At 44.9% G+C, this 25,764-nt stretch overlaps 1 protein-coding gene across 6 annotated transcripts in view; it reads left to right on the top strand.

The window, feature by feature from the left end:
* The window catches only part of LOC144141029 (uncharacterized), a 124,610-nt gene that overhangs the window by 33,884 nt on the left and 64,962 nt on the right, over window positions 1-25,764 (top strand). For 2 of the 6 annotated variants that reach the window (XM_077672526.1, XM_077672529.1), the window contains exons 2-8: window positions 10,665-10,735; window positions 14,308-14,502; window positions 17,967-18,051; window positions 18,788-18,951; window positions 20,721-21,047; window positions 23,382-23,541; window positions 25,479-25,633. In XM_077672526.1, coding sequence (XP_077528652.1) covers window positions 10,665-10,735; window positions 14,308-14,502; window positions 17,967-18,051; window positions 18,788-18,951; window positions 20,721-21,047; window positions 23,382-23,541; window positions 25,479-25,633 — 1,157 coding nt within the window. Of the gene's footprint in view, window positions 1-5,545; window positions 5,777-10,664; window positions 10,736-14,307; window positions 14,503-17,966; window positions 18,052-18,787; window positions 18,952-20,720; window positions 21,048-23,381; window positions 23,542-25,478; window positions 25,634-25,764 lie in introns of those variants that run through there. The other 4 variants (XM_077672527.1, XM_077672531.1, XM_077672528.1 and 1 more) reach the window with 3 other exon arrangements.

Consider the following 25,764-nt stretch of genomic DNA (forward strand, 5'->3'; position numbering starts at 1 on the left):
TAGAACAACTTCAGCCTGCTTACGTGATTTGAAGGCGAAAGCTTGGCGATTCTTAATAACAGAATCGCCAAGTACACATTGTACTTGCGATACTCATCAGCAACTTATAATTGTTCTCGCGGCAATTCCTAATTGATATTTGCCCTTGCGTATTTTTTCCTGCTTTTATTTTTTCGTCTTTCGGCATGAATTTTGCTTGCGACGGGCTTCTTTTCTGCAATACCGCATTTGCGTCAGTTTCTTCTCTTTTACCCGCCGCGGTGGCTCAAAGGCTAAAGCGTTGCGCTGCTGAGCACGAGATCGCGGGTTCGATTCCCGGCCGCGGCGGCCGCTTTTCTGATGGAGGCAAAAAGCAAAAACGCCTGTGTGCACGAGATTTCGGCGCACGGTAAAGATCCCCAGGTGGTCAAAATTAATCCGGAGCCCTCCACTACGGCGCGCCTCATCGCCTGCGTTGCGTCGGCGCGTTAAACCCCACAATCAATCAATCAGTTTCTTCTCTTTTATTTCGTAGTGAACCTCGCCAGCAAGAAGAGTGGCATACAGCACAGCCTCCCTATAATCATGGTTCTGTGCAGCTGGAGTGGCCCTGTCATTCTCATGTGCCATTACGTTGACGTGTCACGCATTATTCTACCTTTTAAATGCGAATGCATTTGTTAGCCGGGGGTTGTCTTGCTCCGTTGGCCGGCGTGCGCCTGCATTCCTCCAGCGCGAGCGAACGTGAGAGCGCACCTCGTAGTTCTCCCTTCGTCGTCGTCGTCATCGTAAATGCGAATGCATTTCTTAGTCGGGGGTTGTCGTGCTCCGTCGGCGTGCGCCCGCAGGTGTTATCTCTCCGCGCTCCTGCTCGCCCCTAGCAACAGCTGTGGCGCGCCTAGCAACCGGAGCAGGTGGTAGCTCGGGCGGGAGTAGCGGAAGGCAAGGGGAGAGGACGAGCGCGCTCGGGCGTGTGAGGGCGCTCGCATCGCGGAGCTCGGGCGGAGTAGCGGAGAGGGAGTGGAGAGGAGGAGCGCGCTCGGGCGTGTAAGGGCGCTCGCATCGCAGAGCTCGGCGGGAGAGAGAGCTCGCGCGTGGGGCGGGCGTGTTGCGCGGGTCTCTCTCTCCTCTCCGCGTACCCTCTCTCCGCTCGCTGCGCTCGGAAAATGTATATAAATGCAGTGGAGCGCCCGCCTCTCTCCGTTACTGCTTGCCGCAGCGTACTCATCGGTGCACCCAATGCATTCGCATTTCCGCACGATCCCCTTCGGGGAGGTGGCGGGAGTTTTTTTTGTTTTCCAATTCAGATTTGCGATTTTTCATAACGGAGTCCATTCGCTCCTCAAAGCTCTCAATTGCGGGTAAGTCACCCAGTGGCCCATCTGCTACGAAGAAAGGAATAGCAACAACCACAGCTTTTGAAATTTGTTTCCTTTATTTCACTTTGCTCTTCACAGCTTTTGTTCGACGAAGCTCTCCACAGTAGTTGGGTTTTTTTAATGGAGTGTATAACTTCACTTTTCTTCTGGCGTCACTCTGTTTTGTTCGGTCTCAATCTTCCCTTCGCAAGGTTTCCATGATTCGCTTCCAGCCAGACGACAAAGACGCTGGACAAAACCCGTTCAAATGCGTAATGATCGCCTCCGATAATAGACACACGCCGTTAATTATATACTATCCCGCGAGTTAAGTTTCGCAAAAATCGTATGACACGAAAAGCCTCAAGAAAACTGTCTGCCGCGCTGACGATAAATGAAGCGCCCGGTAATGAAACGCCACATCGGAAAGTTTTGCTAGCAGACGATAACTGAAGTACGGGCACTCAATGGAAACCTTCTTCCCATTGAGCGGTCGCGTCTGAAGCGTACGCTCTGGCTGCAGACGGATAAACGCATGGTAGAACCTGGGGAAGCCATGTCCGGCTAAGCACCTAAAAAAAGGCGAAACACTTGTCTGTAGTAATCCTATAGTGCACACACCGGCTGACTGTCGACTGAGGGCGGTCGCTGGTGCGGTCGCGACCAACGCTTCCGTGGAAGGTGTCCGTCGCGTAAAAGTGCAGCGCACGCAGCACTTGCTTCTCGGCAGTTATGAAGGGAAAGCCGCCTCAAAGTCGTCGCAAAGGGGGTCGGGTGTCAGATGGCTGCACAGCCAATGCACAGTACTTTCGAGAGACAAAAAAGGATTTGAAATTCCTCCTCTGCTGAAGAAAAAACTCGGTCGGCGTAGATATACGCCTGCTACGGGATCGCGAACCATTGTCCACGCCGCAGCAGCCGTCAAAACGAGCGTCCCGAGTTCAACTTGGCCGCGCAATATCTCTCCCGAGTTTCTTCCGAGTTTTCGTGTCAATCACACACACCCAACCCATTCGTGGTCGCGGCGTAGCGACCGACGCCCCGCCAAACTACAGCTGCCATGGCGTCCAAATCGCCGATGGCGTAGCGTCGCAGCCATGAAGTCACTTGCATTAGATGCTCAGGTAGCAAAGCTTAGCAGAAAACAATGAACGAATAACGTACCCAGGCAACCGTCAGCCCAATGCTGCCACAGTCACGGGGAGGAAGAGGGGGGGGGGCCTTCGGTCCGAACGAGGTGCCCGCTCTAGTCCGGACGATAGGATCGGCCAAGTCGACAAGATTTGCCTCGGAAGCCGTATTCATTCACAGCAAAAACACAATCGACGACAGATGACATACCTTCAATTTCTAAAACGCACTCGTAAAATGGTGAATCAAGCTCATGACATGCTAAATAGGGGCGATATCTGATACTGCGCCCGCCGTTCGCACATAAACAAAGCCGGTCAGTCTGACAGTCTGGAGAAGGGTGCGTTCTCTTCGCTACAGTGAACTTCCTCGCTTACTGGTTTTGGGCTTGCGCTGAGCTGCACTGGAGTCACCCTCAAACCACGTAGCAAACAGATTTCAGTGGAAGAACCGTATTATCTCTATGGGAAGAACAGAACACCAAGAAAATCGGGGTTTGTTATTTTTCTATTTATGGTACCAGCAATCAATCTTTTTATAAGGTCTAAATTTCGTTTCGTCATCCAGGCGCGAATTGGGTTGTCGCGTGAGTGGGCACGTGCATTTCGGCTCCTGCTGGCTATTATGTTGATGACAGTTTCAATGAGGTTGCCAAACTCTTCATTTATATCAGTACGGTATATCAGATAAGTATTAGGTGAAAGGAAGTTCTTGCATTACACGTCATAATGCAGAATATTAGTGAAGTTCATAGTTTTATGTTTTATAGTTCCTAACTCACGAATGGTCACATAAACAGGATAATGATCTGATATCGAACTATTGTAAACCTCGGCGCGGGAACCTGTTTCAATGTTTGTTAGAGCATGATCTATTGAGGTTTCCGAGCAACTTGTGACACATGTCGGTTGTGACACATGTCGGTAAATATTTACGTCATCAACAATGACTGCAGGTTTTTTTTATTCACCAGTGTTGCACAAAATTAAGCAGTTCCACTTAACCTGAAAGCACTCGGAAGTGCAGAGCAGGGATTCGTCAGGGCTTATCTTGTGTTATTCTTGTGAGCATCTTGTGTGTAGGTTGCTTTTAATAATTTTCGTGCGGTTAGTTGGCTTGGCTTCGATTGGATTTCATTGGATTGGCTACACTGGCCGAGGTTGACCAGTTTCGCGTAACTCCTGGAGAGCGGTGCTGCGCAAGCGCAATGATTGGATTGAATTGCATTGGATTGTATTGAAATGGCTTTGCTTTGATTGCATAGGATTGCTTTTGGATTAGATTGGAATGGATTGGATTTGGATTAGATTAGGATCGGATTTCGATTGGATAATAAGCAGCAGTAAGCATGATAATCAGCTAATTTAAACAACCAGGCAAACTAAGAATAACCAGCTGATCATTAGCTCACGCAACGTATATCCTGGCATAACCGGTTAGCTTTCAAACCCTCTGGGTTACTCCACGGCGAAGGGACCGTGAGGGCTACACCGTAGCACCGTGGCCATTTGCTTGATTCCAGCGAGCAAGCTAGGACGACAAGGCGAGCGCCTAAAGTACTGTGCACTTAATACTCTGAAGTCTTTAAGAAAAACGTCAACACTGCAATTCGGAGGCCGAGAGACCACGCCAAGAATTATAACGTGTTCCATTAGATAACAAGGGTTTCAATCTCTGGTACAGAGCATGTAATTTTTGTAAGCACTGTGTAGGCAAAGTTGTTTTAAGGATAAAGTGCAACGCCTCCGCCACGGGAGTGCAAATCACGCAGGTTAGATATCATCTTGTAACTAGGAAGCGATATTTCTTCGTGTTCTTGTAGCCACGTTTCTGCAATAGCTAAAGCGGTTAAGTAATGATTCTGTTGAGTGTTAAAGGCAGACAGGTCATTTAAATTTCTTCTTAAACTGTGGATGGTAGTGTAAAGGACAGATATGTCTTCTTCGATGCGTCTTGGGTTGAACATCGTCATTGCAACCGTTAAAGGGGGAATCCTTTGTGTTGAGATCTAGGTTATTATTGCAAGGTCGTCCTCGCATGTGGCGTTTACTGCTTTCGATTTCTCGGTTTTACGCATCATAATCTTGCCATCAGCCACCCAGTTAAATTTCAAATTTTTTTCGCGCGTAGTCCTTGATTGTAGGGTTTAACGCGCCGACGCAACGCAGGCGATGAGGCGCGTCATAGTGGAGGGCTCCGGATTAATTTTCACCACCTGGGGATCTTTAACGTGCGCCGAAATCTCGTACACACAGGTTTTCTTGCTTTTCGCCTCCAGCAGAAAACCGGCCGTCGCGGCCAGGTATCGAATCCGCGACTTCGTGCTCAGCAGCGCAATGCAACGCCTTAGGTTCCGAATATGGTCTTCGTTTTCTGGGCATGAATGCCCGTTGACGAAAACGGGTTCGTTTTCCTCAAAGCCGAGCATTGCCGTGTTCAGTCTGGTTTTCTTCGCGGTAAGCAAAATCCGGTAACGCTTGCCGCGGGAGACAAACCCGGCGATTATATTGGTAGGTGCCATCACCCCTTGTTGGTACCCGGTGAACAATATCTCTTTCGTTGATTCAGATATCAACCTTGAAGGTAGGAGCGGCGTTCTGTACAACTTTATGGAGATCTTCATCTTTAGAGGAGGGAACACCTGTAAGCTCAGTATTGTTCCGCCTTTCGTACTGGTGGAGCTCAATCATCTGTTTTTGGACACCTCTGAGTTCTTTGTTTGTCCTCTGGTTTTCGTTCTGGTATTGCAAGGTCTCACCTTGCGCCACTGTTAGCTTCTTCCACATAGTCTTCATATCGCCTTTTTGTTTTCATCAAAACTATCGATTGCACAAAAGTTTTCGACAGTTCTGAGCTCATCCTTTGCAGCTTTGTTTTAGGAGGCTAGGTTCCGTTTGCGCTGACGGGAAGCTCGTCGTCACAAAATGCACGCCCGCTTTGTGTCGCCGGATGTAGATTGCCGACGTCCGCAACGTACGCCGGGAAGGTCGCGTTTGCTTCTCGACAGGGCGCCGTACCCACGCTTTATGTCTTTGGGCGCTGTTCCTCCTCGCGACGACCGGAATCATGCATATCCTTTTGCGCCTCAAAGGCACGGGCAGAACGCACAACTTTAGAGCTCCGGGGCTGTGGATCGGTGGTCCCCACAGGATCACAATTCCATGTACCCTTCTCTAGAGACAACGCCAAGAAGAAACGCCTTTGTGAATGAAATAACGACATTGACAAATCCTGCATAGTAACTTCAACTTCCACTCATTTCCTTGGATTCTCTACGACACAAGCGTCGATTCCAATCAACGTGCAAGGTAAGCGTACGCGTTGTTATTCTCAGCGAGGCCTCCAAGAGTGAGTTCGGTGTTCAGGCAGGGTAAGACACTTTGGGCTTTGAAGAATATATTTTCATCACCGGAGAGCTCACCACAATGTTGTTCAGCCAGGACTGGACTTCGATGTGACCTTGTTATGTGGACAATTAAAAGAGATTCTCTCGGAAGTTCTTTTGTAGGCAATACCAAGCGCAAAACGTGTGGGGCTACTGAGGCTTTCGTAAGTAAAAACAAATGTTTTTTACAATATGACTAGGTAGGCGTCATCCCGGATGTTGGTGTTTAACAATATATGCCATGGCATGCTGCGTTAGACGGATATAGTGAAGCTTAGTATCATGCCTATTCCACTAATAGTAATGAAAGGTGTCCTCATCTTGTAAGCTTGCGAGGTACTCCAGTCGCAGCTTTATGTATTTCTGATGACAAACTAATTTATTTACTTTCCTAAACGACCTGTCGCGTTTTCCGATTTTCACGTCCTTGTAAGTAGCTTTCTGTGGGCAGGTGCTCCTCTATGCATCACCCCATTGTCCAAGCCCGTTTTTAACCTTAATTAGTGATATCGGCTACTCTAATTGTCGCAAGAGCGGATATGCTAGCAGCCACAAATGTCAACATGAATATTACTCAAGTTTCTGTTGCCACAACCGCGTGGTACAGTGCAGCCTATTAAATGGCTCTTCAAGAATATGTATATTCAGTGCTTGACGAAAAAGTTCGGGACTTTACTCTAACAGCCACGGCGCTAACATTTTCGGAGGAACAATGACCATCGCAGCTGTGGGGCGCAATCTTACACTCGCCGTGCCGGTTAACGTCCATATAATGTCTTCTTGTAGTTGCGGTAAAATAACTTTTAGTCACTTTTTACAACCATACTGCCTGCGCAGATGGTAATGAATTCACAGCAGACAGTTTTCTGTAACGCTTAAAGCTTCATGATAAAGTAATCATGACACGTAAACGAAACTAGTAGTAATAGCCGCCGCGGTGGCTCAGTGGCTAAGGCGTTGCTCTGCTGAGCACGAGGTCGCGGGTTCGATTCCCGGCCGCGGCGGCCGCTTCTCTGATGGAGGCGAAAAGCAAAAACGCCCGTGTGTACGAGATTTCGGCGCACGTTAAAGATCCCCAGGTGGTCAAAATTAATCCGGAGCCCTCCACTACAGCGCGCCTCATCGCCTGCGTTGCGTCGGCGCGTTAAACCCTACAGTCAATCAGAAACTAGTAGTAATGGTACTTATCTTCGTTGATAATCGTCATTTATTGTTTCGAGATACAATGCATAACACAAGAGTTACCGCCCTTTCCTTCTTTCATACGCCCTTCGAAGATAGCCATGCTTGACTGAGTAACACCGAATGTGGAAAGATATCCTACAAAGGCCAAGCTTACACCGATCCTCTTAAAGTCGGCTTTACCTCTGAACGCACACGCGCAGACATGGCTGCGAAAAGATTTTTTGTATAATATAGGCCCTCTTATGTTAAAGTGTGAACATCCTATAATCGTTCATTTATTCATTTGTGAATTATTTTATGTAGCCTGAAATAGTGGGCCAGTTTTATGATTACGGGGGTTACAGTGGGCGCCGTAAGGTGGAGCGACGCTCGCGTGCGGTTGTTTTGTGCCAATTAAGTTTTAGTGCCTGCCCGAGGCAGTGTCTAGTATTAAACGAGGAGTACAAAACACAGGTATATTAGTCCTTTTTGGAATGATGACGCGTCATCGCCTGCTACAAAGTGGAAACCAATAGCAATAAACATCATCATCATCATCATTCTTCTCTACATCGCTTTATTACCGGTAATAATCTCCTAAATCGTAACTACACTTATCTTTGTTGTAATAACAAAATCTGTGTTGACAGACAGTAGATAACAGAACAGCCCTTTCAAATGCCCATGTTTAGTTCCACCAGTTTTGTCGAGCGAGGGTGAAAACGCACTTCTCCACACAGCTGCTACAACTGCATCGGCTTCATCTGTCAGAATTATCGCTGAAGACGGCGAGGCGCGGATGCAACAGAGGCGCCGTTAACTCACGGCATGGGCGAGTGACGGGAATTGGGCTTCTGTATGAGCTTGCTTTGCGTTTCTTACCAAAAGGCCTAATATCTTAGCAAAACAACACCTGCGTCTGCACACCAGAGGGGAAGGGAGTGGTGAATCAGCCTTATAAAGTTCAACATCACCGCAAATCCCGTTATGCAGGACTGCATATATGATGTTGAAACCCTAATAATACTTTCGTCTAACTACGCATTTAGCCCAAAATACAGCTGCTGGCATGGCTAAGGAATATATATTTGATTTGTGTGTTCTCTTTATGTTATTTGACTGAGCTTAAAACGCAATTTATGTATTTCTGTAGGGTTACGTCGTGAAGTCTCGCGGCTTTGATTAATAAACACCCGGCGTTACTACTAATTAAATCGAGATATCGCATTATAATGTGTATGTTTCATTCTTGTAGTGTTGAGTACTTACAAAGAATTCTTAGTACAATGCCCGGTGAGGACGAAAATTCAACAAACCCCAAAGAAAGACTTCCCGCTATAGCAGCGCGGATTTCTTTTCTATGCTGCTACCGGGTGCTTAAGTGGATAGCCTGTTTCAAACGAACTAGTCGTGACCATCACAGCCGATGTGCTGGAACTTGTCGCGATAGAAGCGGAGCAGAGGAGGGTACCGGCTTGCCAAGACCTACGCCGTTGGCAATGAGGAGATGGTAGTCGTGAAGGAGAGGAATATCGTCTTGTGGCTCCGCTCGCATCCTCAAAGACAACGCTTCCTTTAAATACGAAAGATACGTTTGCGAAAAAGACGAGTACGAGGAGAAGAGAGGAGAAGACGAGCGATAGTCTTGCGCTTGTCTTGTCCGCTCTTCTCTTCGTCCTCGTCTTTTGCGGAAACCTATTCCTTCGTACGTCATGAAGCAACTAGCCAGCAATCAAGTCCTACTTCCTTGAAAGTAGAAGCCCGTCGGGGGCGCCCGGATACCCATGGGCGTTTAATTACTGATTTCGACAGGAAGCGCCCCCTGCCGCCCCCCCTCCTTCGCAACCCCCACCCCCCAACCCCCGCAGAGTGAAGCATTCTCACCCGACATTCTTGCACTGTAAATGGCTGCCCCAACGTCCCCTCACACAAGAAGTCGCTGCCAGAATTAACAAAGTGGGCGTCGTGTGCTTGGAACAGCCGAGGCGAGCGCAGTTTGTTATGCGAGTGGTCGAGTGTTAAACAACCCTTTACGTGAGGTTGGTGTCAGTCGTGTTTCTTAGAAGACACCAGCACAGCGTTCTTAAAAATCAAATCGCGTGTAATGACATCAAGCCTTTTGAAATATGGGTAACCCAGAGCGGTACAGTATAATATCGGGACCCGATTGAGTTTTGCCGTTATATAAATCTTTAGGGGTCACATAAGACGCATTGCGCTTTTATCATTCAAAATATCAGAAGAAACGTGTAGAAAATCGGGCAGTTGGTGTTTGATAATGAGCTAACCGGGATATGTAGTAATGACACTGCGTCAAAAAGAGCAACATTGAGAGAAGATATGTCTTCCGCTCGTTCCGTGAGTATGACTCCCGTGTTCTAGCGCTTTTTTGCTCTGGGTTCATGTGTAAAAGTTAGCGATATATACCCCGTTCAATAAATCATATCTTTAGTACTGCATAGCGTTTTCACACGTGTTAAAATACCTCCTGAGCGTAAATTGTTCATCGGCGCAGTAAATTTGCATGCTAACGAACTAAACGACCAAATCCGCCTGTCCACGTTTCAAGAATTATGCGTCGCATTTTTATCCCTCTAGAAAATGTGGTAGCTGGATATGCTTGGCGACATTTAGATGCCAACCTGGGTTCTCATATTTCAGTTGACAGTTACTACGACAGTAATTTGTTGTTGAAAGCGGCACGAAGCGACTGTGCTTTACGTTGCATCGTAACCATAGCGACGCTGCAGCCATGACCGCCATAGCAACCATACTAACAGTATTCAAATCGGTGACGTTCCAGCGCCATCATCACACACCGCAGCAAAAGCACCTTGCCCACTACCAATTCACAAACTCGCCTAATGCCAGCCACAGATTGTTGGCTCAGCCCAAAAATATAAAAACGCAGTTGCACGCTACTTAGTTTAAAAAACAAACGCAAGAAATCCAGAACCGAAGACACTGCGGACGAGAACGTGTAAATAGCTTAAATACATCGCTCACATTTTGTATTGTTCGTTTCCCGCATCTTGCAGCACGTAGCAATATCAAAATAATTGTTGTATTTGCTTATACTACGCATGCCTCTTTATGTCAATCCCCTCAAGATCTCTGAAAAAGTTTGATGATGACTTAAGATTGCTACCAATCGCAATTTCTTGAAGTTTTTGTGCTGGTATGACGAGCATCTCATCATCTATGGGGTGAGGTGGTTTTCAGGATCTTGAACAGGGTTTGTTGCATTACACTGAAAACGACAGCTTATGACAAAAACGCGAAGTGATTACAGTAAAACACCGGTATAATTCAGGTAACTATCACAGGATTTACAGCATAATTTATTTCAGGGTTGGGGACACAACTTTTCTAGTAGCGGCCACTGGCGCACAAGAATAGGATGCCTGCATTTGTCGGGAACACCCCGGTAGCTTGTATTTATAATTACTGTTGTCATGTTGCTCTCTTTACTGTGATCACAAACTGCACCAAAATGTCCTGCACAGCTTGAAGTAAATTGACTTAATAGTTGTTGGGTAAAGCTAATTATTATAACACATCAAATCCGTAACGAGAGAAAAATGCATTGAAACTCTATACAGTTGCTGCTGATACAAATTGCTTACGTATTTCTTTCTTCGATACAGGATCATGCTCCTACTGGAAATATGCGTCTGTCTACTGGCCTGCGCTCTCGGCGGTTCTGCCCAAGGACCCGGTATATTTTTCTACACAATGGGAGCTCTGCCTGCATTTGTGGCACGAGTATCTTTTTGGTTCCTTTTATAACAGTCGTGGCAAGTGAAGTGCATGTACATGAGATCTGAAATCCTCCTAAATACGCCGGAGAATTCAAACCTACAGCAAGTTTTGTTTTTTCAGCTGCTGCTTGCTGGAATAACATATTACGATTACGGCTCAACCTGACAACAGCGCAAGGTTGAGGCTCAAGAGAACGGCTTACCCGCAGTGCCAAATTTGGGGAACGTGTACATTTGTGGAACCTGTATCACTGCTCACGACCATTACATTATCAACAACGTTTTAACTAAATTTTACCCGCACGTGTTCTTCCCTAACACCGTTCTACCACGAAACGAATGTTATGATGCATGCTATATGAATGGTATGGCATGTGAAATAATGAAGACAATAAAATACCCCGCTATTGTTTTTGTCGGTTTTTAGGGAAGATTAAGCGATAAAAAAAGGAAATAGAGAAATGCTGTAACGTTTTATTACCTAATTTCTTCCTGTAATCTTAGTTCCACATTAGTCACGCAACTATGTAAGTGGATTTAAGTACATTCAAAACTCCGTCTAACAAAACCGTATCTGACGGGTTTCCCGACCTAACGAACAAATTCGTATACCCCCGCAGGTGCGTATACTGCTCAAGGCTTTTATAAACAAGCCCTAACGAGGTAGAATCAGGGTCATTCCCGATCTACCTAAAACTTTCGAGAAGCAGGCGCATTTAAAGAGGAGACATTTCGAGATCATTTCGTAAGAACGGCACAAGGAGAATTGCTGTGCCAGCAATGAAAACAGGGCATATAGGTTCGTTTTTTGGAGCTCTGGGAACTCTCAGTCGTGGTATCGCTCAGCATACTGCTCAATCTGATGAAGCTCATTCGCTCATGCTAAGAAATTTAAAAGAAGGCTGTTGGCTTGCTCATGCACTTTGATGGGGCTTGCGAAGGAACTGAGGACGTGTTGAACTCTCTTCTGTGCTACAAAAACTATCCCCTGCTAACGCTAATCCATCCCACGCAGGTGAAATTTACAGAGATTCTGAAAATATCCCCCCCCCACCCCCAAACGCTAGCGTTTTATTGTTATTACTTTTACCGCGGTCTCCTAGCTCATTGCTAAATTATGGCCTGATGATTGCCATGGCCACAGCAATTACAATGTCCTGGACGCAGCTGATGAGCCTCCCGTTACACACCGACTTTATGGATTCAACTCCTTGTGAAAACGCAGTCCTGATTTTACGAAATTGCTAATTTAATGAAATATTTCTCGGTTCTCGGTGACTTTAATTAGATGAGGTAAATGTGTATTTTTATTTCCGTAGAAGTTTACAACCGAATCTGAACCCGCCGCGGTGTCTCCGTTGGAAAGGCACTCTGCTGCTGAGACCAAGGGTGCCGGTTTATTCACGGCCGCGATTCGACTTTTGTGTTCGAGGCGGAAAGCAAAGACAGACGTGTGTAGAGATTTAGGCGCACCATTTAGATCCTCTTGTAGTCAAGAATAATGTAGATATACAGTACACTGTACCGCACAACCAGGGTGTGCGATTCGGCGACTTAAACACCACAAATGATCAATGAATTAATGAATGAATGCAGAAATCAATCAATCAATCAATCAATCAATCAATCAATCAATCAATCAATCAATCAATCAATCAATCAATCAATCAATAATGAGACGGGTTCTCACAAAAGTCGATGGCAGGCAGCTATAGTATACTGATGCACTGATTAATTGGTTGTAGAGTTAAACGTGTCTCCGCAACGCAGGTGAAGAGGAGCGCCGTTGTGGAGGACTCCGGAATAATTTTGACCACCTAGAAATATTTAACGTACGCCGAAATCTCGACAACATGGGCGTTTTTGCTTTTCGGCCCCATCAGCAGGTGATGAGGCGTGCCTGTAGTGTAGGGCGCCGTATTAACTTTGCCCACCTGGGGATCTTTACGTGCATCGAAGTCTCTAGACACGGGCGTTTTTGCTCTTCGGCTCCATCAGACAAGCGGCCGTCGCGGCCGGTAATCGGAACCGCGACCTCGTGCTCAGCAGCGCAACGCCTTAGACGCTGAGCCACCGCTGTGGGTGCATACTGTTGCACGCACATTTTAATGTTCTTTGTCGTTATTCATGTAACCAACGAACAAGCTCCTCGTTACGCCCGTGATTATGCTGGTAATAAATTGTAATATAGGTGATCCACCGGTGCTTGTTTATTTACGACAACAGAGAACCCCCAGAAGGCATTTGAAATAAAGTGTAACCTATTTGCTTCCGCAGATAGATACCTCAATAAAGGATGTATTGAACATGTTTTATTCAAGAGAGAGTACAACTGTAGTAGTCCTATAAATTTCACGACACTGCCACAAGTTTCATTAGAAAGTTCGCCGCGGTCGTTGCGTCCTCATTTAGTTGATAAAAATGCATTTCATACTGGAAATATATTTAATTTGAAATTCAGGGCACTAGACATGCTGCCACTAGAAATCAAGTATGACCTCAAATGATTGGGTTTAAGGTTTGGCGGTAGGAGATGCATTATAGTGCACACTCTGAAAAGGAACGGGTAAAGCGTATTTCTGGCGCCTTTGAAGTGATCTGGAGCACCAAGAAGTTTAATCGGGTGACGTTTTAATTAAAGCGGTTGTTTCAGGTGTTCAAATCAATGTGATGTTCATGGGGGAAGCCTTTTAATATATCAGTGCGCACCAATTTATTTATCGTAAACTCAAATTAACATATTTAAAGGCCTGTGGAGTTTGTATTTGCATAGCTTCGCTAACCGTGAGTGGGAAAAGAATATAAAAAAAAATAATTGAAACAGCGTGTTATTGAAAATTGCCAAATAAAGATTACACGTGCTCTCGAGGCGTCCATCTACATTTGTTCGCTTGGTCACATAATGGCCTGGGATCTTCAAAAATACTGTTTTATCAGCAAAAGCATCAACACAGTTTCATCAAGTGTTGGATATGCTGAAACAGCGGATCTCTAATTTTGTTGTGCCCACACAAACCTCAGCAGACGGTCGCCCTAGAATGACACCGCCTTCGTAAGGCAAGTTTTGCTTTTCGCCCAAAGAAATCGGCAGCTAAACGACAGCAGTGGGACGCTCCCTCCACTCTGCCTCCGGAAAGGAACCCGCTTTGCGAGACCACTGCGCCCTCGGTCGGTGGTTTTGGGAAACGCCGGTTAGCCGGTTCCTACACCGGCGTTATGCACGAAATGCGGCAGAGGGAGGAAAATGATGAACCGACAAAAGCTTCGGTGATAAAAACCCTTTACCACAACAAAATTGTTCGCCCAGGTACACCTTTTGGCGTAGCGTGGTGCGTGTGTAGAAATGACCGAATACTTGCGTTGTTGCCAAAAATGCCTGAGGAAAAAATGTTATCTCGTTCGTGGTGTTACTCGAGTAGATACGTCACCACGTCTTGTGAAAATCACGCCCCGCATTCCTTCATCTTGAATTGACTCTTCTGTTAATATTTTCTGCGTGTCATTTGCGCAGATGACTTTATTGGCACAGGTCTTTTCTTCATTTTGACAGGAGGAGCAAGAGGTGGTCTTGGGAATCAAACAAAAGATGGTCGCTTCACATGGGAAGTGGGGCCGACACCCCTACCCTTTGACGAGGCACGACGTTCTTGCGGAGAGAAGAAATATCTTCTGAACCTCCAGGTGTACGGAAAAACTCTGAATACTTCAGAGTTTCAGCGGCACGGTGAGTGCTGCATTGAGGTGCATGATCCTTCTATGAACTTTGCTCAGCGTTTTACAGAAGTTGTTCTCGGGTGTACATTCTTCACGTCAGTGGTTCAACTGCCCAAGTCTGCAAAAAGCTGCAGTTGGCCCTCTTGTCTGGTCCAAAAAGTAGCTTTCACTGTAAAGAAGAAAAACACATGTGCGATTTGACCAGATAAAAACAAGGATCTCAACTGCAGCAGCCGAATGCGCTGCGAGCTGTGCTATATCTGCACACGTTGAGACGAAGAACAAAGGTTTTTTTGTCGTTGTTGTTCCTTCCTTTAGCACACACACTTTCTTAGACACTGGCCACGAATCGTGCGCTGTCGAGGACTAATTTGCAACCTGTAGTAGTGTGCCACCTTCACAAAAGAAGCAAAAATGTAAATGCGCAAAATCAAAGGCGTGGAAGAGTACGTGTCACGTGCCACCTGAACGTGATGGCGCGTTAGTAAGACAGGTGCAATACAGCTGCCCAAAACTCTGATTCTAGGGAAGCTGTGGAGCATGCCACTCTACCTGCTGACATCAATGGCGCCGTAAGGCGCAGAAACGGAAGCGAAGAAACACGCGGAAACAAGATGTAGCAGAAAGACACCTAATAAAGTAATTCGCAAGAAAATGCAAGTGAATCGAAGAGGCGGATGTGTGCTGTAATGATAGCAATTTTGGTAGAAAACGTCACCAGGATTTTATCTTCAAGGCATGTTCGATTACGTAAGTGCCCTGAGGAATTTCGGCCCCCCTAATAGGCTGTATGTATCCTTCTTTCCGGCATCGTTGTAATATCGCCTTTCCTAAAACGGAAGTGTACAGCATCGATCATGGATTTGCCAGACGAATGCACAAAAGCATTGGTACGTAGTCATGCACCAGATGAACGCGCCTTCGCGAGAAGGCACTTCGGCTTTTCGAAATATTCTCGAAATGGTCTGGTTTTTATTGCAATGGTAAGGTCAGCAGCTCTCAACCTACGCATAACCGTTTTTTGCCGCAGCCCCCATACCATCCTGCACTGAAGGCACTGTTCTGTATGAGCACAGAGAAGTTTTTGTCCACAGATTTAAGGAGAAAGTCTTATGCCACTGTGTTTGATTGAATGCGTGAGTTAAAAAATTGTCAAGAGCATATTGTTGCATAAAACATTTAAGGCGCGCGAGCTGGAGAGCATCAGCTCGGAATCGCGTTACAGGAAAGGCAAACAGCAGTTTGGGAGGGGGCTCATTGAAGGACACTTAGAAAGAGTGACGGCGTGCGTGCAACCAGAAGTGAAAATGCCGATCAGTGGGGGGTCCTAGCGATGGCGATCGAGGACGATGAGCTTGGCAGGCTGCTGTCTAGTTAACACGTAAAATAGTGAGAAAGCACCAAAAGTACCGCTGACCGTACAAGAACCGACCACGAGGACCTCCAGCAGGGCTTCCGAGGAAGTTTAAAGCATTTACCGTAGCTTTGTCTTTGGTGCAGCCAGCGGTGCATTGATGTCTCATTTCGTGCGAAATCCGCTTTTTCATCGCATGATCAGTGAGCTTGTGATTACGTGCGCATATCTGTTGTCATATTACTTTGTAAGCATGAAGCGGCTGTGTGTTTCCTTAAAAAAACGGGAAGCGCTAGCTTACATCGACAACTTCGGGTCAGGTTCAGTTGAAAGAAGAAACGTCTACGCAGTAAACTCTAGAGAACTGGTAAACAAAGTGAAGGCTGCCACTGGTATTACCAAGGGATAAGTGACAAGGATAACCAAGATGCGGTTGAAAGTATATTTCAATGGCCATTCACTTTGTCAAGAAGGAAGGAAGATCAGGGGATCTGGGCACACTCGGAAGGTGCAGGAAACAAAGGAGTTTGTAATTTCTGATTGACCCCTTCCAGGTTAATCAAACGAAGAAATTTAGCGAACAAGAAATTAATTATCGCAGACAAACATGAGGCCATTTTTCTCGCATTCACGCCATTGGGTTAAGTAAAGATGGCAATTGCTACATATACATTGGTTCACACTGAACAAAGGGTGTATAAAAAGCAGACGTAACTTGGAGCAATAATCTAGACGTCTCAGCGAATAATTGTTAAGTGATTTGTTTTTTGATAGATTTCTTAAACAAGATTTACAAAATTTTTTCCTACCCTTAGCCCCTCAGCAGATGATATTGTGCTAAGAGCTGCCAAAAGTTGTGTAACGTTTCCAACTTCAGTGGCAACTAAATAATAACAACCAAGCAAAAAAAAAAACCCACGTAATGGTAGAGTTGTCCTATTGCCAATCTCAGTATGATTGTTTGAGGTAGTCCAGAATACTTTGAGAGCTTCAAAGAACCACAAAAAATGTTGTGTTCGCCGCAAGATACAATTTTGTAGACGCGAGCTTTTCTACAAAATCTACCGGCGCAAATACTCTTGGGCAAAACCTATCCTTTAGCAGTTCCGCTTTAAAAACAACGGTTTTTGTTGTCACCACCGTAACAGACTTAACCGAAAGCAGCCGTGTCTCTCGTTGCAACGATAATTGTTTGTCTTTCTCTATCCACTCGTCCTGTGCCGCCTTTATTTTTTTGTTGCGGATTTTCATTGCCTTATGTATCCTATTTATTAATTTTATGCGGTCTTATTGAGGGCAGATTGAATGCAGTAAGGAAAACGCCTGGTGGTAAAAGAGGGTCATTGCCGAAGTATCTTGAACGGTAAGCCGGATGGGCTAAGACCTAATTACTAATTTGTTCCTATTGTTCAAAAATATTTTCGTCGAGATGTTGATGTTGACGGGTATTTCATTTTCCGGGTAATAAATATACACGCGGTAAAAGCATCGCGATCCGTTATAAAAGATTTTTTATACAAACTCTATCGGGAAAGTCATAAAGTGTTTTTATTTATTATATAATCATACCGTGACCGATAACCGGGGTTGAAGTTTGGCGGGCCTTAAAATTATTCCCATCTTCAGGTCCAATTCTGTGTGTGTGCAGCTGTTTCTACTGCTTAATCGGAGATGTGAGGAAGTGCCGCTTTATAAAAGAGTGGTCTCGTGCAGTGAAACGGTCTCCATGGGTATAAAATGAGTGAGAATATTATTTATGAAGTGCGTTGTTTACAGTTTATGTACTGCCTATGCAAGCACAATTCAGAGTTCAGTGTGAAATACCCTGAAACGCAATAATATCAAGTGAAAAAAGTTTTTTTATATTAAATTCTTTATATTATACCGCATTCGGGAAGATATAGTTACCCCTACGGGCATTTGAAAAAAAAAATAAAATACGAAACTAATTTGAACACGCTTCGCTCACACGTGATGCATGTTAGCCACGTGTTTTAAGGCATGGTTTGATGACTAGTGTACTTTGATTGTCTCGTATCAATTCACAGGAATTAACTAGGAACTGTTTGTCCTTTGTAGTCGTTCACGACACAGAACCACACATTCTTTTTTTTTTGCAGGACTCGAAGACTCTCTTGTTTGGCTCAACCTTCGTATTGTAGAGGGATTCTTCCACTGGCTGGACCCTGTTCCGCGCCTGTTTCGGTACATATGCTTGTATTCCTTATTTTGTTTCAATCCCTTAGGCGAGTGTGAAGTTAACTATGAGAATTCCACTGTAGAGCGGTTTTACTGCAGTGGCCCGGCTTTGTTTTGGCTGCCGTATTTGTGAAAAACCTCCAATTGGTACGACACCCGTCGGGTGCATGGACTATCGCGTTCTGTGAATTTTATGTTGCCACCTCTAACAAGTTTGGATTTCGGCGGTGTAGAGAGAGGACATTAAAAAGAATTGGCTAGAGAACTTAGGGGGAGGCCTTCGTCCTTGAATGTGCACAACCACAGTAATGATGATGATGTTTCATGGTGCGCTTTAAGGTATAACAAAGGATATATGCAACAGCGGCGCGGACGCAACGAAGACTGTATTGAGTTCTCTTCGTTCTTCTAAAGTATTTTATCGGGAATCGTGCAATCAGTCTTAAGTTTTACACTTCCATAGACGGGTTCGTGCATGTAGCGTTTGTTTACTAGAATATAGAATACTACTTGCACAGTTACAACAATTTAAATATTGGAAACGTTTTGGCAGCCGAGAAACGGGACATGAAACATCGAATCTGAATCGTGCTGCCCATTGCTGGAACGTTGTGCGCTCGTGGGTTTCGCAACGACAGTAACGATTGATGAAAACGTTGATATTTTGTTTTCAGGGCATCCTCATTATTTTTTCAATGATTGCGAAGAGCCAAACTAGCTCTAACCTAAATTTTTGGTGCAGGCGAGAAGATACCTCTTACGGAAAACGTATCGTCAACTCCGACCTGAAGCGCGAATGCGCTGTACTAAACGCCTCTTTAGGTGTCATTCAGACCAGGTCGTGCGAAGAAAAGCATCGATTTGTGTGCATCGAAGACAAGATGTTTCAGCTGCTCAGCATCTCAGGTTGGTCAATTACCTTGTCTGTGCAGCGAGTTCGTCTTCGGAACTGTTTCGTTTAAAGCGATTTCAAGTTGTTTGAGAAGGCATTGCCAATGAACCTATTTCGTCATGCACATTGGTCAAAGAACGTGCCCACAACAAAAAAACAGCTGTCAGCCTATGCAAACAGTGCCAGGTTGGAGTATTGCGTTGGCTGATCAGCGATTTTTTGTGAATGCGCTGGAATAGACAAGCCCACACGTTCAACCTCCTGACCGCTGATTCCTAGCCTCGAAAGATTTGCAGGTGGCTGACTTTATCTTCGCTGTGTGTATGGGCTGGCACGACGCTTTTGTTAACGCTTTTGACGACTGCACATGAAGCATGGTATTCGTATTCCTTATAGTTGCAGCGCTCACAACACAGATATTTGCAAGTCACATTCGGTGAATTGACTGGAAACTTTTCATGGGAAGGTTCGCAAGGAACACGAAGTAAGATAATTGTAGAAGTAAAGGGTTAGAGTATGTTCCAGCGGACAGCGTTTACGTGCTTTATGTAGTATGTATCTTTTCACGAACTTTGTCTTCTCTGCAGATAGCTTGCAATAAAATTCTAGGATAGGGGTAAATGACGCAGTGAACTGAACACAATATAAAAAAACATGGAACATCATAATGTATCACCCCATTAGGCATACAGCACGACACCATAGTGTACGAGATAGCTAAAAGTTTTTTCTAGTTAGAATGTTACCCAGCACTTTGGTTTGGCAGAACTTGTAATTTTGTGTTAGCTAACACGCGTACGTCAGCAAAAAAAACTACGTTCGAAAGCACCGCATGGTTCCGTGTTCCTGATTTCGGGGTACCTTTTTTAACGTTCCATTGTGAACGTACAACGTACAACCGGTGAACGTAATTATACCTCTATATCAGTGATAGCGGCAGCACTGACTTTGGAAGTTTTTATTCTGCAACCTGTATTTTTTGCATCCAAGTCAATATTACAAAACTCGCTCACCTCGCGCGTTTGAGAACTGCATGGGTTACCGCAATTTCTTCGCTACCCCCCAATGCAGTGGTAGGATACCCCAAAGAATACCTGCAATGTCTTGAACCATCTTTGAAAAGAGCACGTTTAGACACAGCCTAAAAGCTACGAATAGGCAACAAACAGGGCCCCGAATTTCATTTTATTATATAGATGGCCAACAAGCATAAAATAGTCTAAGTCACTGTCTCTGATGCAGAAACGCGAACTCTTACTAAGCACTTTGGTACAACATTTTGAACTCGCAGAGTTATTATAAATGTATGGAGGGTGTATTTACCAACTATTCACGGCAAACTACCGCAACAGATGTCCAAACTTGCTAAATTATAAGTGTCTCCTCTTGCTTAAAAATGAAGCTGAGGTTGGGCGGAATGGTCCATGCTGAGTAGGGGAAAGCACAGAGGCCACAGAGTAATTTAAGCAATGTATACTGCAGGGATAGGGAAAAGAAATAAAAAAAATGAATTAGCCACACTGTAGATTTCCAAAAAGATAACTTGTCAAAGTTTTTTCGAAATTTACAACATAGGCTAAATAGAAGGCAGATATGTCGCAAGCTCTCTTAGGAAGAGAGCGATAACGATAAAAATGACGAATTACGGGAAGTCCTAAGAGACTTTTTTCTACGATTGGGAATAAAGGCTGTGGTTTTCATGCTGCCACTTTTTTACATTACAGTTTATTGCCAGCCTGTTTTCCCATCATCATTTGTTTTCACTTTACCTTGTGTTTCGTAGAAGGCCCGGTCAGAACGAGGCTGACTTCCAACCGGTCACCTATCCTGCTGAGCTACAACCTGTATGACCTACTGCTGATATGTCGGGCCTATTTTGGTAACGGCACCATCCTTACGACACCGGCACCCGGAAGGTACACGTACGTCTGGACAAAAAACGGCGTCTTTCTCAACCACAACAAATCTTCCCTCTTGCCGGATCAACTTAGCCAGCTGAACGTGTACACCTACAGCAAAGAGTCAATTCAAGGGGCTTACAAGTGTGGGCTGAAGGCGCTACCCTCTGGTAACATTACCTGGTCGGAAGTGGTCAGCGTGGTGCTTGAAGGTGAGAAGTCAGAGTTCACTCACTCACTAATGAACTAGTTCGAAAAGTAATTTTTATTTCATTTCAGGAAAGGAGGATCAATACCTAACTGGGTGCTTGCTGCCTCCATTTTAATTTTTGAATTACATGTTACCCTCGGAAAGACACGAGTTTACCCGGACATTCTGATAAAGTATATCAAACATTTTCGCCAGGAAGTGTAACCAGGGATGAGAAACTTAGTGGTCCATACAGTCCCCGTTATGTGCCAAAAAATGAAACCTAACGAGTATTCCACACCGTCTCTTGGGCAATATCTTCCAGCAATTTTGATAAGCCATATCGTACGAGTCCTCTCAGTCTGTGGAAAAAGTGTCCAACGAAAAAAGCAACGGACCTTCAGTTGATACGTAGTATAACGGCTTGAGGAGGGAGAAATTTTTCTCGCCATTCTAAGCAAATTATTCTTAAAATATGGGATAAGTGCCTAAAGTAAAAAGTATCAGAATCACTTAGCAGAGAATCATTAAAGTTCAAACTTATTATTGCGCTTTGTGTGCATCAACAAGCTTATACTGGCTGGTTCGTGCACACTGATAAGCCAAGGGAAGCTATGGCGCCTATATTTTGACTTCAGCTTTATTATCGGCCCTTTAAAAGTATAAGTATCCAAAGAAGCATCGCATATGAAATAAGAAGTCGCGTATTAGGCAGTCAGTGTTAGTATTTGGTAGAAATTTCGCATAAAATTATTTAGTGCAATTTATTGAGCAAAGGAGACTGGGGAAAAACCCTTGTTCTGCGTTTAAATGTTTGGTGCGTATGAATTTGTCTCAAATTTTTATAGGTGACCGTTACCAAGTGGCGGCCATAAAATAAATTACTGAGATCAAGAGCCATATAGCAAAGGATTCGGCTAAGCTGGAAAAATTGGGTGGAAGCAAGATGTGCACTTAGCCTCGTGGCAGCGCAAGCGACGTTGATTTGTTCAATTTAACCCTTTTAATTATTTCCTAGAGTACTTTTATTATTACTCACCTCAGTGACCAAAAATTACGTTTAAAGCAGGCAATTTGAGTAATAACGGGGGGGTGTTCATTGACTGAAATGTGGCCCTAAAGAATGATCTGAAATACGTCAACACCTGAAAATGCCTGCACTGCTTTTTTTGCGATGCTGTGTTTTTGAAGTCATATTACACGCGAGGCCTTACTGTGTCTATGCATGCGCTCTTTGATTGAGAGGTGGGAGATTTAGCTACACTGTGGTCAGCCGGATCGCCAAAGAGGAAGGTCACGAATGGGATAATCTTTATCTAACTTTAAGCTCAAGATGAATTGACCTGTATCACGTGTGACGTAATCACGTGTCCTAATTGCTTCCAAGAAATCAATGATCATACTGCGTATTATATTAATCTAAAAATATTAACTTCGGGCTACTAATCCTCACAAGCTGTATTGGGCTCCTGAAAAAATGAATCGCCGCCATCATTCGCCAGCTTATTTCTACTGCAGTGTATATGTGTGTACTGGCACCCAATGTTTTCTTGTTATCGCGGTAGCACCGACAGTGGGTGGGCCGGTGCTTTATCACGGTAGGCAGCGACGAAACGAGCGCCCATAGTTCACGCAGTTGGCTTTCTCGCCAGTGCAACTGTCGTTTACCAGGTTGTTCCTTCAAGCATGACACACACCCTTCCCCTTATAATCAGGCGGCTGTCATTTTTGCAGGGTGATGATAGCGATTTCGCGTGCGACTTGTCTTGTTTACGGCTAGGCGGCTGATAGGCAGCGGGAGGGGATTCTATCATGCTTGCCGGGAGAGCCTAGCACACGACTGTTTCCTTTCGGGTCTATTCTTCTCATGAGAAATATACTCGCTCGTTTCGCCGCTTCGTACCGTGTTAACGTGCTCACCCTGTCGCCAATTGATGCTCTCGCGATAATATTCTAAAAATGAACAGCTGCACCACCCACTTTCCTCAACTCTAGGTGACGGTATCTTCCATCGTCTGCCAGGTCCCTCCGTAGCTGTCCTGTAAAAGGTCTCATCCAGTTGTTCGTTCTCAGTTATCCGCATGTTATTCTCGGCGAAACTTTACTTCCTGCTAATTTATTCTTTTTTTTTCGTTTATTTTTTGTGTAATACGAGGGATTCGTTTCCTAGCCATAAGTGCCACTCCTAGTGATACTGGTATTAAACATCTTTGTCGTCTCGCTTTGGCCTTCGTTGTGCAATTCTGACATGCCTATTTAAAAAAAAGCAGCCCAATTGAAGTGATTGCGTACCAACTATTCCCATTCGTGTGACCTAAAAACCATTAAAGACTAAACATTTTTCTTCTCATTGCAGATTTTAACACGCACCTTCTCACCGGAGATCTATCGAGAAATTACGCGTCGAAGCCTATCCAGTTTATCAGCTACGATTTCTCCGAGTTAGCCAGAACCATTGGAGCAGCTCTACGTCAACCGGGATTCAATGCCTCCTGGAGTTACTCGGGAATTACAGTGTACGAAAATGCCCGCTTTACACTTCACAGCTATCATAGCTCTTGAAATCTTTACGTGGTAACTTGTGCAGCATTCCTGTGCTGCTGATAGGGACACTCGTCATTTGTCTCGAGACATGCGGTGGCTCTACAGTTTTCTCTATAACGACAGAAAAGGCGAATAAAGTGGCCGGTTCACATTACACCCTGGGCTTACTAAAAAAACGTTTTACTTTCTACTTCTGCACAAAGATACAAGATAACAGAAGGCTTTTAAGCAAACGGGATTTGCATATTCATAAGTGAAGCGCAAAGGGCGGAGCTTGATTTTCAAAGTTGTGAATGGCGTCCGCGTATTGTGAAATTGCGGGCATCCAACACGATCAGCCTTAACATGCATAAGAACTACTAGAAAAAGGTGGATCTGTCGCATTCGAGGGTACTAAATGATGCGAGCGTGCAGCCCGTTAAGCGAATGAGATCATGGGTAGAACACGCGTGTGTGTATTCTCTCTAGGCGAATATCCCGAGTTCCAATGTTTACCTTATTTTTTCTGTTCTTCTTTCGCCCTCTAAACAAACAAAAAATAGCGCAGGCTATTGTAGCTTTGTCCGGGCTCTGTATGGGTTGGCCAAACCTGTCAAGGGCGTGCAAACGGTGTTAAAAAACTGTACAAATGCCTTTTGGCCATGTGGTGGCACCGTCTCGTTGACTGTACCCCGACCATATACAGCGGACACCCGTAACGCCTCATGATCCTGTCACATTTTGCTATTCGTAAAGGACCTCTTGGATACAGAAATACCAACTGAACACGGGCGCACTGCCATAGTATGATGCTGCAGTTTTCGTGTAAGAAACAAGCAAGAAATCACATACAAAGAACGATTTTTTATCGTGAACGTAGCAATAAATGGCTACATGCAATACCTGATTGATTGCGAAGTTTAACAGGCCGACGCTAAACAGGCAGTGCGGGCCACCGTAGAATCATTTTAGCCACCTAGGGAGCTTCGACGTGCGTAGAAATGTCGAACAATGGGCGTTTTCGCTGTTTGCCTCCATCAGCAAAGCAGCCACCGCGGCCGGAAACAGAACCCTCGTTCCTGGTCTCAGCAGCACAAGCTACATGTAATAACACACATCTCTATTGGGGCGTGATTACAACTAAGGGAAATTGAAACTTTTGCGGGTTCTAAGCTGCAAAGCTACAACTGGCTTACAACGCGCACCTTACTGGATAGTTTGGTAATAGTTTGTACAACATCATTGTCCTCAAGAATTGCCAAAATCTCAAAACACGGACTAATATGTTTTACGCGTTCATAAAAATGGCAAAGTTCTCGCTTCCTAGAAGTCACTAAGTGCGGTGTTTCCTCCTATGTTCATAACAATTACGCACATGTAATATTATACGCAAGTACCACCAAGCCCGCCTGCATAAAATAATAAAAGACACATTCGTCACCATGTACTATATAGGAAAAGAGCACGGAATGTTTGTTAACGTGTTTACATTTTGACTCATCACTTACAATTATGATTTAAAAAAAGAGCGCGGTTTGGACAACGACGATAAAGAAGGACGACGGGAGAGCGCTTGTCCCGTCCTCCTTCTTTACCGTCGTTGTCCAAGTAGCGCACTATTTTTGGTATCATAATGCACCAACTTACCCAAGAGATTTGCTTAATCATTGCTTACAATTTAAATTCTGTTGTGCTTTACTCGCCTAAAAAATACCAAAGGCACAACAAGACTGACAATGCCCAAGGGCTCGTTTTATTAAAATTGACTCAGAAATAGTGGGGCTTACCTCACGTTCATTTCTTTGACGTTCGGAAAAGAGCCGCAGATGATTCAAATATCATCAGAGCCGTTCAACGATGTGGAACTATTTCAGCGTGCGAAGAACGTTTTTTTTTCTTAACATTGCATCTCCGTTTCTTTTTTTTCCAGGGAGAATAACGGTGCCGTAAAAATCAGCATCTTTGTTTACTCCAAAAGGCGTGAGATTGCTTCTGTAGCAGCGGGGCTCCAAGCACCACTCAACGTTACCACAGCAGCCAGCGCCCTCCAGCACATTATAGTAAACGCAACTATAACCGACGTGTGTGAGTGGTTTTCTCTACTTCATGTCGACTCGTCTGAGATTCTTGGATAGCCCTCGTGTGGTAGCCACTGTGGAGAGGATATGTTTTTACTTTGTGTCGATGTAACCCGTTTATAAATGTAATACCTACAG

The sequence above is a fragment of the Haemaphysalis longicornis genome, unplaced genomic scaffold (genome assembly GCF_048455015.1).
Source record: "Haemaphysalis longicornis isolate Haplotype H1 unplaced genomic scaffold, Haemaphysalis longicornis Haplotype H1 scaffold_6, whole genome shotgun sequence".
Lineage (NCBI taxonomy): Eukaryota > Metazoa > Arthropoda > Arachnida > Ixodida > Ixodidae > Haemaphysalis > Haemaphysalis longicornis.